The 15,851-nt window shown below is 43.2% G+C and overlaps 1 protein-coding gene across 3 annotated transcripts in view; it reads left to right on the plus strand.

Annotated features, from left to right (window-relative positions):
- Positions 1-15,851, plus strand: part of LOC120397906 (ATP-dependent translocase ABCB1-like) — a 91,932-nt gene that overhangs the window by 35,662 nt on the left and 40,419 nt on the right. For 2 of the 3 annotated variants that reach the window (XM_039524603.1, XM_039524601.1), the window contains exons 10-15: positions 1,070-1,247; positions 3,149-3,262; positions 6,478-6,588; positions 10,316-10,441; positions 12,220-12,423; positions 13,303-13,473. In XM_039524603.1, the coding sequence (XP_039380537.1) occupies positions 1,070-1,247; positions 3,149-3,262; positions 6,478-6,588; positions 10,316-10,441; positions 12,220-12,423; positions 13,303-13,473 (904 nt within the window). Of the gene's footprint in view, positions 1-1,069; positions 1,248-3,148; positions 3,263-6,477; positions 6,589-10,315; positions 10,442-12,219; positions 12,424-13,302; positions 13,474-14,354; positions 14,429-15,851 lie in introns of those variants that run through there. The other variant, XM_039524602.1, reaches the window with a different exon arrangement.

Here is a 15,851-nt window from a genome sequence, read left to right on the forward strand (position 1 = left end):
CAACATTGAATTTCATCTGCCATTTTGTTGCCCAGTCACTCAGTTTTGTGAGATGCCTTTGTAGCTCTTTACAGTCAGCTCTGGACTTAACTATGTTGAATAATTTTGTATCATCTGCAATATTTGCCACCTCATTGTTCACCCTCTTTTTTCATATAATTTATGAATATGTGAACTTGCATCCGAAGAAGTGGGTATTCACCTGTTGCATCGCAAGAGCAGGAACGAAGTCCAAGCAGAGAGAGAGCGTGTGTGTGTATACATCTCCCTTTATTCATTCCCAGCATGCTCTTATATATAACATGATAAGCAATCACAATTGCTAATTAGTTAATTAAACCCACACAGCCGCAGCTGTAACTCATAGGGTAATTATCATTCTACACACCTGTCTACCTATTCACAATTAGCTGGCCAATGAGAACAAGCCCAAGGCCAGCCCTTCACACACAATTCCCAATCCAGAAGCCTTCAGCATCTCACATTCAATCCCACATTCACCCACGAAAGCTCATGCTGCAAAACGTCTGTTAGTCTATAAGGTGCCACAGGATTCTTTGCTGCTTGAACAGCACAGGTCTCTGTACAGGGTCCCCAAAGGATCTATAATTTTTCTCTCCCTGCTGTGAAAACTGACCATTTATTCCTACGCTTTGTTTCCTATCACTCTTATCCCAAGTCTTTGCTTAACAGCCTTTGGTGTGGGACCTTGTCAAAGGCTTTCTGAAAGTCCAAGTACACTATATCAACTGGATCACCCATGTCCACATGCTTGCTGAAACTCTCAAAGAATTTTAATAGATTGGTGAGGCACAATTTCCATTTACAAAGTTGTGTTGATTGTTCCCCAACATATCATGTTTATCTGTGTACCTGATAATTCACTCAGAGCAGCCATGGGTCAGATCCTCTGTTGATGTAAAATCAATGAAGCTGTGTTGATTCACACCATCTAAGAACCTAGATAATTGATTTTTATGGCAGAAAACCCTGGAAGCATGAGAGGAAGCTAGAGAACTGAATGTCATCTGGGTACATACCAAATTTAACATTTATCATCTGTTTTCAGATATGATATTAACCTGGAGAATGCTAGGAAAGTTGGAGTAAAAAAATCCATTACCATCTACACATCTTTGGGTTTCACAGAGTTTATTTCATTTGGAGCCCTTGCTCTTGCATTTTGGTACGGAACCAAACTCACAGTGGAGGAGAAAGAGAATTATGACATCGGACGTGTGTTAATTGTAAGTACAGCACAGTATAGTCGATTCGCTGAGGCAAACTTTTTAAAAATGGACTGTAAATTAGAAAAAATGTTTTGTTGTGTAACTTGTAAGTACTGCATCAAAGGATCCATAATTTCTACTCAGGCACAAAGTACCCATCAGACTAAATATGTTTAATATAAATCACCAGAGATGTTGAATCTACATATTTAAGACCTCAAAGTTCCTAAACAAATATCTCATTTGGTCACTGTCATGCTGTCTGGAGTGGTTCACAACCATGAGTGCCTACCTCAAGGCAGGCTGTCAGAAAACAGGGTAGACACCCCAAACTGGTGGTGTGTTCTATAATTAGATTTCACCAAGTCAGCAACAAATCTGAATTCCTGGATCACTATACTAATCTTACAGTGGAGTCACAGACAGACTCTCCTGTCTATCTTGCCACCCAGACAAACTTGACTTCATGATAAAAGGTCATTTACACCAAAAATCACACCACATTCAGGTTGCTTCCAGTCCCAGGACTAATCACTTACCCCAGATCAATTCATATCCTAGATTTTATACCAAAGACAATGCTGGTAGTAAACTAACTAAAGGTTTATTAGCTAAGAAAAGGTAATAAGAGTTATTGAGAGATTAAAGCAGATAAAATATATGTACAGATGAGTCTGTAATTTCAAATGATAGCAGAAACGTAGTGATCAGCCAGTTTCGCAAAAGTCTCTCAGGGCTCAGGGAATCTCCATCTCTATGTTCATTTATTTTGCCCTGTTAGAATCCAAACAGTGCAAAGATGAAGGATTTTTTCCTGAATCCATACTCATAGTTTTCTTCTCACAGAAAACAAGCTCACAGGGTCAATACCCATGTGGGCTTTTCCTTTGATGGCAGAGAGTGAGGAATGCATTTGGAGTCTTTGACCTTTGATCATCACACACAATGACCACTTGCTTTGAAATTAACACTTTTCTGTTAAATTCTTCATTTGCATTCCACAAGACTTCTTTCTCATTTGATGGGTTATTTGCTGACAGGGGCATACACTATGTGAATGTTTGCTACAACATTATAACTGGATCCAGATAAGTGTTTTAACTAATGCATTGTTTTCAGTGCATTAACATCCCATTAGTTTTCATGAAGTTTAAACACCAAATACATTCTTATACATTTAACAATCACTTAGATCTATACTAATACACATGTGAATTGGCCTGGCTTCCAGCTCTGCATCTGTAATCATTCAGTGAGGTCTGGAGCTTTGGCATGAGCTGGCACTTTGTCTGCCAGTGTCACAGCCATGTAATCATCTTTCATTTTTTTAAATCCCTGCAAGGGATTATTGTACTTTACCAAAACTTTTAGATTATTTTTCCTTTGAAAAGGAATAAGGCCCTGATCCTGCAAAGACTTAGGTATGTGCGTTATGCACTGTGAGTAGCCCCACTGACTTCTGATGAGAACTTGACTTCAGTGGAACTAGTCACAAGGCATAATGTTAAGTGTGCACTTTGACGGATTGGGGCCTCAGGAAACTGTGGATTAACGCTCTTTGAGGACGCTGAGGTTTTTAATATTGCAAAGAGATGGAGAGATGTCTAATTTCACTATTTATTCTCTTAATGGGAGTTAATGAACGCAGGAGCAATAAAAAAAGCTAATTCAACTGTTAAAGGGCATGTGGGTGCACACAATAGCTACATTCATCATGTCTTGTGTCAAATCCAGTGAAAGAATAAAAACTGGGGGAGCTGGAAAAATGCAGCCTGAAATCTTAGTTTTGATTTTCTTGTTCATATAGTTTTTTCTGGAAAAGCTCTTATGGAACCACCAGGATTACCATGATATTTAGCACTAAGGAAACTGCAGGTCTGGAGTGTACTGTACACTAGCTCCTGTTTTGTTCCCTGTAGGTGGTATTCTGTCTGCTCCGTGGCTCATTCTACCTCATCCAGGGCTTCCCACACTTGGAATGTGTTGCCAGTGCTCGAGGTGCTGCCTATGAAGTGTACAAGGTCATCAGTAAGGTACTGTGAAAGACCCAGACCAGTGGGGTACAGGAGTCTGGTAGAGGGCAAATATACTGGCCATTGGATGAACAATTGTCTGTTCCCTGAGTGACCAGAGCAGGGGCTGCCCTACAGCAATCAGGAACCTGCTAGCACTAAATAAGACGAGCAAGCTAATCAAGACACCTGGAGCCAATTAAGAACCTTTTAGAATCAATTATGGCATGCAGGCTAATCAGGACACCTGGTTTAAAAGGGACCTCCTATCAGTTAGTAGGGGTGTGTGCAAGGAGCAGGGAGTGAGAAGCTGTGCTGCTGGAGAACAGGGCCAGTGCAACCATTTAGGCGACCTAGGCAGTTGCCTAGGGCGCTAGGATTTGGGGGGAGGCATGTTCTTCAGCAGCGATCGCGGCGGCCAGATCTTCAGACGCCCTGGTCACCGCCAGCATTTAGGCGGAGGGAGCTGGGGCAGAGGAGCGCGGGAAGGCTGCAGCAAGTAAGTGGGGGAGGGCATGCAGGGGAACTCCCTGCCCCAGCTCACCCCTGCCCCGCCTCCTCCCCGAGCACGCTGTGGCTGCTTCACTTCTCCCCAGGGCCGGCTCCAGGCACCAGCATTCCAAGCTAGTGCTTGGGGCGGCATTCTGCAAGGGGCGGCAGTCCCTGTTGTTTTGCCCCCAAGGAGCACGCCGAATTGCCGCTGCGGATGGCGGGGGAAGTCCGTGTGCCATTAGGGCGGCATGTGCGTTTCCGCGATGGCGGCAATTCGGCAGCAGCTTCTATGTTTACCTGTCCGCTGCAGCTTCAGCTAAACATAGAAGCTGCCGCCGAATTGCCACCGCCGCAGAAACGCGCCTGCCGCCCTAAGGGCACATGGACTGCCCTGCCCACCCGTGGCGGCAATTTGCCGCGCTGCTTGGAGCGGCAAAAACTGTAGAGCCGGCCCTGCTTCTCCCGCCTCCCAGGCTTGCGGCGCCTAACCTGATTGGTGCTGCAAGCATGGGAGATGGGAGAAGTGAAGCAGCGACGGCGTGCTCGGGGAGAAGGCAGAGCAGGGGTGAGCTGGGGTGGGGGGGTGCCTCAGGGCAGAGAGTGGGGGGTGGGGAGCTGCCACGGGGGGGCGCCTCAAGGCAGACGGGGGGAGCTGCCGCTGGGGGGCTCCTCAGGCCAGCGGCTCGGGGACAGAGGAGGGTGCAAGGTGGAAGTTTTGCCTAGGGCACGAAACATCCTTGCCCCGGCCCTGCTGGAGGAGTGAAGAGTTCAAGCATGATCAGGCTTCAGGAGGAAGATCCTGCAGTGAGGATGAAGAAGGTGCTGGGGAAGGCCATGGGGAAGTAGCCGAGGGAGTTGTACCATCACGCAGCTGATACAGGGAACATTGTAGACAGCTGCTATCCACAGGGCCCTGGGCTGGAACCTGGTGTAGAGGTTGGGCCTGGGTTTCCCCCATTCCTCCAACTCCTGATCGGACACAGGAGGAGTTGACTTGGTCTGTGAGAAACACCAGAAGGGAAGGTCTGAATTGAAAAGGGATCTGGCCTGTCCCCAAGCCACTAGGTTTCCCCCATGCTGGCCTGTGGTGAGGTTAGCTGAGCGGACGGCAGGTTTCAGCACTAGCAAAGGTAGCCAAAATGAGCGCTGCCATGAATCTCTGTGGCAAGCAAATCCACCTATAAGTGCAGGACCCACCAAGGCAGACGAGGAACTTTGTTCAGGTACTTAATGTCACTTTTCTAGCAGTCTGAAATTTCTGATTTATTTCTCGAAAAATCCAAAAAGGGGATGAACTGCGTAGACTCAGACCACTGAAAACAAAAGTAAGACGACATTTCTCTTCATATTAAGGAGACACGAGCCCTAACCAAAGCCCTAAATGAGCTTATTGCAAACTTGGGGGAAATTGAGATCTATAGCTCAATTTTACAGATTGGGGCCCTCGTTCCTGTTAGGTTTGTCACTCCCTCATTCATTTATTTTTTAGAGTAAGTGGTGAAGAGCTAAGTGAAATGACATTGCTCTTTAAAACACAAGTATATGGAGTGGACATGATTTCAGTTCAACTGCTTTTGATTTGGAGATTAACAGTGCTGTTGAAAGCTCTGGTAATACTGTTGCTGGGGAAGAGGGATGCCACACTTTCAGTAACTAACTCTTAGAATTTTGTACAGCAGTTTGTTATATATCTGCAGTCCCAGGTTCATATTAGGTTAGAACAAAGGGTTCAGTTTTGTCCTCTGTTATGGCCATAAATGCTGGTGGGTGTCAGTGAGGTTGTGTGGATATAACAAAGGGTGGAATTTTTCCCAAAGAAACTAAATTAAGGGTGATCAAACTCTGTGTAACCACCTCTGGAGTTGGTTGTTCTTGACCTATTACACTAAGCAAATCTTTAGGGGACTCGCCCCGGACTACAGCAATGATGGCTACAGAGGCTCACGATTCTGCGTCCCAGATTGCCTAGAGTCCTGGATGGAGATAGAAGAATCTGGAAGCTACTACCAGAACCAATCGGAAACCAGAGCTCAGAGAACAGGGTTTGGTTTTATTTTTGGTTTTGCTGGTCTTGAAATGGAGCAGAGAGAGCCTAGGAGGTCTCCTTTAAACTTCCCGTTTCTACTCAAAGAGATTTGAACTCTGCTGGTGGTTACTGGGTCATTGAAAAGTGTCAGTCCAACAGAGATCAGCAAGGTGGGAAGTGGAGGAGCAATTCCAGTCAGGCTATTTAGCGCCAGGCTAATTTTCCATTGGACTTCAGACCAGGGAGCCTCAGGATGATGGTATCTTTTTTAGAGATGAAGACTTGGTAATAAATCCCCAGTTTGTTTATTTTGCTTGTGCATTTTAAGCCAACCAACAATTACAGGCTGCATCACTCCTCCATGAACTGATTCTCAACCCACATTCTGCCTAGGCAGATGCTGGGAGGGAGCTAAGGGATTTGGGCCCATTGTAAATTTTGGGAGATGGATGATTTAAGGTATAGTTGATGTTTTATTATTCTAGTTACTCCTGTTCTTTCCTTGTCCCCTATCCCAAAATGCTTTGCAGGGTAGACACAAGGATTGCATTTCACTGATAGGCAGAATTCTCTGGGGTGAAATACAGCAACCAGTGATCAGTTAAACTGCTATGTAGTGTTGCAGTGTTTCTTTTACTTTCTTAAATAACTTATCCATCAAAAGTCACAACCGTAAAATCACACAAACGTGTAATACCCTTTCAAAATCTCTCTCCAGCACCGTCTTCTAGATAGCAGTGCCAAGGAAGGACACAGACCAGACAAGCTCAAAGGAGAGATTGAATTCAAAAACATCCATTTCAGTTACCCATCTAGACCTGATGTTAAAGTAAGTGATCTTTTCAAATTCATCTTTACAGTGAAGAGCTGCTACTATTATCTGTGTGACCAAAAAGAAAACTGATATTTTATCAATTTAATGTGTTTATTTTAAAACAGTTTTTTTTTAAAGTGCCCATCCTGTACTCTGGGTATTTATACACCACAGTGTGGTCTTGTTGAAAGAACATTGTGTGAGGACTGAGGTGACCAGGATTCTATTCCCAGCTCTGCCACTGGCCTGCAAAGTAACACTTGGCAAGTCACTTCACCTCTCTTCCTCAGTTTCCCCATCTGTAAAATGGAGATGGTAATACTGACCTCCTCTTTAAAGTGCTTTGACATATATGGATGAAAAGTACTATATAAGAGCTAAATGTTATTATACTAGTTATAAAAATACAACAATAAAGAAGGATGAATGTCCTCCCAAAACTAAATCTTTGTCGTCTTCATCATCATCATCCACCTTTTCTTCATTTTCACCTGCTGCAAAAAGCAAGGGAGAACAAATGGGGCTTACAGCATAATGTGAAGGTGAGTAAATTTGGTCTCTGGTGAATTGAATCAGAAGCAAATTCTTCATTCAAGCTCGCTCACCAAGAATGCCTCACCTCCAGCCCTCATGTGGTTAAACCCAGAAAGCTGTTTGTGTCAGTGCTTCAGAAGATCTCAGCTGCTGTGATATCCCATGTGGGGAGAGGTGATCTTGGAGATAGCCAGGACTCAACCTATTTTAAGGCCTATTGGTTAAAGCCATTATTCTAAATTACTCCTGACAATGAAGTGGAAGCCAGTGCAGATCACAGAACATGGAGGTAAGATTTTCCCTACAGAAAATGCCCTCTAAGAAACAGACTGCCATACTCTCCACCCGCTGAAGTTTGTGAGGGGAGTCATCTTATTGTATAGTCCTATGTATGGTACTTTGCAGTAATCCACTATTTCTCTCTGGATTGACATCTGTACCAGAATTGAAAGTTCAGAACCTTCTGGCCAAGTGCAAAAGAGAAACAAAATGCTATTAGCTGCTACTGCTTCCTGCGTGCAAAAGCAGCTGTGGATCCAACAGGTTACAAACTCACTTGAGTGTGCTGCTGTTAGCTCTGCCATTTCTTCTGATGGGTTCCTCCAAACTACAAGCATAAACTCAGTCATCTCTGAGGTGAGTCACAGCTGACTTGCCTGCATCAAACCCACCCTGTAACTTGCTGGCTAAGGCAGTCAACTTCTCCAAGCTGGGTCTGATGAAACAGAGACCTAGAGCTATGTTAACTGAATACTGAAGTCAGTGTAGTCTGTAGTGTCTCACTGTCTTCCCCTAATGGTCTTGCATACAAACTGAGCAGGAGGGTGACAATACACAATCCCACATCACTCCATTCAAGAGAAATCCTGGGCCGGATGAGCCACAGTTTGGGGCTGTGGCTGGAATGGGATGGAGCCATTCAAGAATGATTCCATCCATCCCTTCTAGACTCCACCCTGTTTCAGCAGTGGCTCATTATCAATGGTATCAGAGGTAGCTGGCAAAACTAAAAGAATCATCCTGGATACCAGGTTATCATCAATCACCAGCCAAAGATGATCAACAGACCAGATCAAGGCAATGTCTATTTAGTACCTAAATTTGGAATGAATCGGGTCACAGAGAGCTGAAGACTCTAGTTATCGTCAGCGTTATCTTGACATGCCTTTTCCTGCCTTACCTAAAAAGGAAGATTAGAGCTGGGATGGTCGTGATGAGAAATGATGTTAAAGGGGTGGAGAATGATGCTCTTGCTTGGACAAGCAAACACCAAAGCTTATCTGCTATTAGCTTACTGGAAAACTGGAGCTCTTCTGGAATAGTATAAGGAGATGAGAACAATATTCCTGCTTTTATCTTCTATTACAAAAAAATGTATATTTAGGTTGATTTATGTGTAACCCTTCTGCCAGGCTGAAACGATAGCAGCAAGGGCCGGGTTCAATACATAGGGGTCCCTTCCCCACAACATAATGCAAAACCAGCTCGAGCCCCCACCCAGTGACCTGGGAAAATCTTACACACACCCCTGGGCACCTCGAGGAGGCAATACTTCCCCTCTCGCAAGCACAGAGTCTTGGTGTAGCAGAAAAGGTTTAATTACATGAGATAAACAACAAGCATTAAACTGGGAAAATACCTCAGCTAGAGTTCATAGATCAAACCGTGAGCAAAGACCCACCCCAGCAAATTGGGCCGTGTCCTTCCCTCTGGGCCCTTGAGTCCAGCAACCCCCAAATCACCCACAATCCCAAAAGTCCCACAATCCAAAAGTCTCTGTCCCGGGTCAGTGCAGCCCTAGAGTTTGAGAGTCTATCTGCAGAGGTCCCCCTCCCCAGCCTGGGTAGAAAGGGGCACCTTACGTGGTTTGGGGCCAACTGCCCTGCCTCTTCGTGGGGTTCTGCTTCCACCAGTCGTCCCCACAAACTGCTCAGCTTCGCTTGCTCTGTGGGCTGCTCCACTCGTCCCACAGCTGCTCCTCTCTGCCAGCTGCTCTGGTCCACCAGCTGTCCTGTGATCCGCTCCAGCCGTCCTCACGAGCTGCTTGGCTCCACTCACCCAGTGGCTTCACAAACTGCTCCACTTTGCTCTGCCAGCTGCCACAGTACTCAGTGCTCTCAGCTCAGCAAGTCCAGCTCTTTAGTGATTTCAGCTCTTAGTGATTCCAGCTCACAGTAGGGGAGCCCAGTGCCAGTGCACCACTAGCCCAAAGTGAGTTCAGCTCAGTAACCTGTAACTAGATTCTTAAGGGAATCAAAAATTAACTCTGACATTCCACAGTGGAGAAAGGCATAGATAGAACTGGTGCTTCTGGCTCACACAAGGCGCCTATGCCACCAAGTACAGATATCTGTTCCAGCCTCTCTCTTTTCAATGGGTTTTGGAACCCATGTCCCTTGTCTAGCAAGTGCTATTTAGTTGATAATGAAATCCTTTATCATAAGACAATTTTGTAGTTCCTCATTTACTTAATCAGGGTGACAACATTTTATTCCTCCTGCCCCAATAACAAAGAAATTGGGGATCCCACAGCTGTGAAAATAACCATCCCAGGCTGCTGTGAGCTATGTTAAGTGGGGTGGGAGAGCCAATGCAAATAACTGAAATGCCAATGCGAATACTTGAAACTTCTTTCTGCATTCCCCATAATTTACCAACAGATGTCAGGGTAGAGCTCATCCTGACTCTGCTTACATATGACTACACAATAGTTCCCATAGGAGACAAATATTTTGGCCACTAGTAATATTAGACATTTATAAGATGGGATAAATGGACTGAGGTAAAATGTTCCTAAATGTGAACATAGCAACAAAAGGTGTCATTACTCCATAACTAATCCCTCCCTAGTAAATTCTAGAGATTGTCAAACTCTGATTCTTCATTCCACTGGGGATATTAAAACACCCACTTTGTTTTCAGAGCCAAAGGGCTTTTCTTAGGGCAGTCTTTATAGAATAAGAATAGAACAAAGCAAGATTGTTATTAGTAATAAAAACTTTTTCTTGTCATCTTCAAAATGCTTTCCAACCCGGATTGGAACAAAGGACTGAAAGCAGGCCTGGGAGTTCAATACACTGTTAGACCAGACCTCTCATTATTGGCTTGATCATGATGCCAAGCATCTTAATAGACCTTTTTCTAAACAAACCATTTATTTAAGTAGCTCTATATTTATTGGATTAACATATAAAGATTATATTTCTAGATTCTCAAGGGCCTGAACCTGAAAGTTCAATCGGGGAAGACCATCGCTCTGGTTGGCTCCAGTGGCTGTGGCAAAAGTACTGCTATTCAGCTGCTACAGAGATTCTATGATCCAGTCCAAGGAGAGGTTAGTTTGGATGAACTGTGGATATTCCTGGCTACTAGGCTGAAGATTAATTTCCTGACTAGATTACACCTATACTTTAAAAGGATTTTACACAAAATTGGATTCTTAAAGGAACAAAAGATACGTAGCATCCAAAGAAATTCTGAAATTGATTTTTCATTACTTGTATGCCATGATGATGAGAATATTGTAAAAACCTAGATAGGACTTTACTGATATTAAGTCATAATTTGGATTTATATATTTGATGATATTGTTATGCTGTACAAAGCACATGGGATCTTTTCAGGGAGAAAAGGCAAATACGCTGCATTTATTGAAAATACAACAGTTACCATATGCTTTTTAGTCTCTCTCTCTCACACACACACACACACACACACACACACACACACACACACACACACACACACACACACACACACACACACACACACACACACCCCTGCCAGTTGTTTATAGTTACCAGTTTGTTGTAGCTCGAGTCAATCTAATGGCCAGTTGGCTTGAGCACGAGTTGGAGCTGGGCTCAGTCGGTCGCGATCTGATGCTCCGAGGCTTTGCAGGAATGAACCCAGAGTTCTGTGGCACAACACCCCAGCTTTGTAGTTATAAATTCCTATTTGAGTCCATGCATTTTGCAATGTCATCCTATCCTTAAGTGGTGTTAATCTTGGGGTTTTCTGCTATTATCATTTGATGGTTATTGTCAGGCTTCCCATTGTTATCTCCTATTTGTTGTCTCACCTTCTGGGGTGCCTGCCTCACCTTAGGGGTTGTCAATGCTGCTAACATGTTTAACATTGGATACAATGGATGTTTTCTGATTGTCTCCTGGTCTTTCCAAGTCTCTCACTTTTTCTTGACCATCTGGACATTTGTGATGGCTTTCACACCTTATCTTTTCCTGATGTGTGAATGAGGAATGCATTCAAACACTCTCTTACAGAAACCTTCCAAGGTATAGAGACAGCAGTATTTTATATTCAGCAGAATACACTGTAAATCAAGCCTAGCTAAATCTTATAACTAAAACAATTCACATTGGGGCTCCAGGACCTCAACATTCCTCTAATCACCTTAACATAGATACCATACAAGATCCTGTCTCTTACTTACTAAAACCTTAAAACAAAGAAATGTATATTTAACTAGAGTGCCTAATTTGTAATACATATAGGAAACCATAGTAGACATTGTAACTTATCCTAAAACAAAAGAGTGACCATAATCAGTCATAAGGATTGTTCTGGTCTGTCATTCCTTTCTGCTATTCAAAAAGGGTGGCTGGCAGGATGAAATCAAATCATACATTAATTCTCATAGTACAATTATAAAATACTGCTCCTACAATATCCTTTTTGTTATTCTTCTCCTTTCATTCTTCTAGTCTGAGGTGATTGTGAAGATATAGTTTTAATTTTTCCTGGTCATTTTGTTTAAATGTTATTGCTTTATTCCATGTGAGAAGCTGCTAAACAAATATTGAAGTCAATTATTATACATCTCTACCTCGATATAACACTGTCCTCGGGTGCCAAAAAATCTTACCGCGTTATAGGTGAAACCGCGTTATGTCGAACTTGCTTTGATCCACCAGAGTGTGCAGCCCCACTCCCCCACAGCACTGCTTTACCGCGTTATATCCAAATTTCTATTATATCGGGTTGCGTTATATCGGGGTAGAGGTGTATCATTATTATTATACCATTATAACAACTAATTATTTGAAACATAATACATTTCCTCAAACTCTTCATTTATGCCTTTCCACTCAGATTACCTTAGATGGACGAGATATTCGGACACTTAATATAAAGTGGCTAAGAGAACGTATTTGCGTTGTAAGCCAGGAACCTATTTTGTTTGCTACAACAATAGCTGAGAACATTCGCTGTGGCAGAGAGGGTATTACTGATTCTGAAATTGAGAAAGCAGCTAAAGAAGCCAATGCTTTTGATTTTATATCCAGACTGCCTGATGTGAGTTGATGTACTTTTGAGCACCTTATAACTATGACAAATTCTTTGCTTTCTCTCTCTCTCTCTCTCTCTCTCTCTCTCTCTCAGTTCTTCTGAATTTTTGTGGCCCAAATTCTCTGCTGGTGCAAATTGATGGTGCTTCACTAGCTTTTCACTGATGTTTTGTCATTTATTCGAATTGACAATTTGGCCCACAATGTTCTTAATTTACAATACTAACTGTATGTCATGTGGCAACATTTTTTAATAGGGTGGATAAGGAATTTCTATGGACAATGAGAGATTTTTTCAATTTACCAGATGGTTTTTATTCTGTTTTCTTCTCCTAGGTATTATCTATCTTTCCCACTTCCAATATTCCCATCTTTTTGTATTTTTTGTTTGTTTTTTAAACTGGGTTTTGCTTGGCAAACAAAATTGCTTTGTGTCCTGAGTAGTCACTGGTTGGTATTGTTAGCCAATCAAATGGCTGGATTCCTTCAGCCAGTTCTAGTTTGTCTGTTTTTTTCACTTCAATTGCTGCTTTTTATAATAATTGAAAAATCTAATTTTAGAGTACCTTCTTTAAGCTAATAGAAAACCATCACACTGCATACTAATTCCTGGCCAACTGGAAGGTGAGACAGAGACAAAACTGTAAACTGATCATTAGGAATTTTAAACTGTCCTCTGCCTCAAGGGGGAAAAACACTGAATGTAATTGGCTAAGACAGTTCTTTTAGAAGTAATTATTCTTACAGTGTTTATTGGAGCATCCATCATAAAACTTTTAAAAGGGGGGATTTCTGTATGTGATAGTAACAATAATATGGGGGTGGGGGGGTAAAAGGATTTCAACTGACCGCTTCTGCAATCTCTACGCTCCTCTGGTTTTCTCAGAAATTTAATACCATGGTGGGGGAAAGGGGAGCTCAGCTGAGCGGAGGGCAGAAACAGCGAATTGCTATTGCCCGTGCCCTGGCAAGGAATCCCAGGATTCTGCTGCTGGATGAAGCCACGTCTGCTCTGGACACTCAGAGTGAATCTATTGTGCAAGCAGCTCTTGATAAGGTAGGAATCCTATTGCTAGAGTTATCAATCAGTATTACAAAGCACAACAACTATATGGCAAGCTTGACATTAAAGGCTATAGCATGCCATCCATTTTTAAGCACAGCTCTCCACTGGTTTCAAGGAGGGCATTGAAATAAATAGGGATGCATCTTCAAATTTTGGTGTCATGATATGACTCTGTAATATTTAATCAAAACTCCGTTAAGCAATCTAAGGTTGCCACCCCTGAGGCCCTTCCCCTCTTCCACCTCTTCCCGAGGCCCTGCCTCCATCACTCGCTCCTCTCCCCACGTGCCCCACATTGCTTGCTGGACTGTCTCAAGGAGCTTGGCTGTATGTAGGAGGCAGCCTGGCTGAGCAGAGGCTGGTGTGTGTTAATGACCCGGCACTTCTCCCCACCCTGCGGTAACTAAGCTTTTGGTTCAGGTGTCATAGGGTTGCCAGGTCATCAAAAACTGGGCACCTGGAAAGCCTAAATGCCACCTGGACACAGAAGCCAAAAGCCAGACTGTCCGGATAAAACCCTGGCAGGTGGCAACCCGAAAGCAATCACAGGCTCTATTTCTGTTAGCGTAATTCCTGATTGCCAGGATATTTGCATGTAGACAGAAGTCGTCTGCTTTAATGCTGGCCATCACCACATTCTGCCTCACATCACAATTGCTTGCCTGGTGGTAAATTGTGAGTGTGGCATCAGGAATTTAACTCCTACATTATCAAAGCAAGGTGCCAGAACTGTATGGATTTCTACAGGGCAATAGTAAAAATACATTGTGCTTATCCAGCACTGTATCTTCTCCAATCATTAAACAGATGTTTTAATAATGTTCATAACACTGCTGGGATTTAGGGATTATTTTCTCCATTTTGCAAATTAGGAAACTGAGGCACGGACAGGTTAAGTGGACACACGGTGAGTTGGCAACAGAATCTGGAGCTTCGCCTGAGTGAGGCCTACAGGACTGGGCTGCAGCACTGCTTTAAATTTCTGACATGCATTTGTATATAACCAGTGGTGTATCATAAAAATAAGCTCTATGGAAAAGGCGGCCTCCCATTAGTACTCAGTAATAGTAAACCCAGAATACCGTAAGTTCTATGTGTGGCTCAAGGGCACTATATGGCTCACAGCATTTATCTGCAATAAATGTTAAGTCTGTGGGCCTAAATTTTACCTTCACTTAAACCCATCTGACCACACTGATATAAGTTACGGTTGCCCTCCAGGATTGGCTTGGAGTCTCCAGAATCGGCATCGATCTCCCGGTGACCATGGAAAGCAATCCAGGAGATTTTAATAGGATATTTTAAGAAAATGACATTGTCCTGTTGGGGAAAAGAATCTCTTGGAATCGCTTCAGTCAGAGTTGGCAACCCTAATATCAGCGGTAGTGCACGGTGTAATTGAGGGTAGTATTTGGGTGCTGAGCCCTTATGTTCTGCATAGATACTATCATTATTTATACTGAATTACACATACACACACAAGACATGAAAAGAACATTAAGGTTCCAAAGTCAAGCCCTCAAAATTTAGGGAATGACAGAATTAAAGTTTCCTGGTCAACATTAATTTGGTCCCCTTGTGTGTCTGCATTAGGGGACAGTCTTCAGTTACATTATCACATACTATTTTTTCCACAGGGCCCCTGCTTCATTCAGTGCACAGGATGGTGCTATTCAACATTCATTGCTAGTCAATATTTCTTTTTATCCTCAGCATTCAATGTATGCCCCCATGCCATTCAAACCCTGCTCTGAAAACAAAATTATTAACTTCCTCATGGGCTTTTCTATACCTCTCATCACTCTAGTATCTGAGTGCTTCATAAACACTAATGAATTTATCTTCACAATACCCCTGACAGGTAAGGTGGTCGTATTACTCCCATATTACAGACGGGGAACTGAGACACAGAGATGTTAATGTTGAAAGTACATACTACTTTTGGGTACATGATCTGTGATGCCCAGGACTCAGTATTTCAGAGAATTTTGCATTATACAGCGCTAGATATATTAAAAGCACATCTCCCATTGACTTCAGTTGCAGCCAAGAATGCTCAGCACAGAGACAGGGCTAGAATCCAATTCTCTAGGGCAGTATTCAGCTGCTATAACAATAATGAGATCATCCTTTCTTTTCCTGCAATCCCCTGCTTCATTCACTACACACCTTACAACTTCTGCAACAAATAAGGCAGGTTTCCTGCAGACAAGAGAATTCTTTACTGCATAACTTTGATTCCTTCCATAATCACTGTTCATTCTCCTCTCCCTACTGTTGTTTCCTGTTCTGGCCAATGGCCCCCTCCCCTTAGGGAGGTCTCTGGGAAGGCTGATCAGCACTGTATATTGCTAATGCTGTTGCAAGCA

This window comes from Mauremys reevesii, linkage group 2, assembly GCF_016161935.1.
Source record: "Mauremys reevesii isolate NIE-2019 linkage group 2, ASM1616193v1, whole genome shotgun sequence".
Classification (NCBI taxonomy): Eukaryota; Metazoa; Chordata; order Testudines; family Geoemydidae; genus Mauremys; species Mauremys reevesii.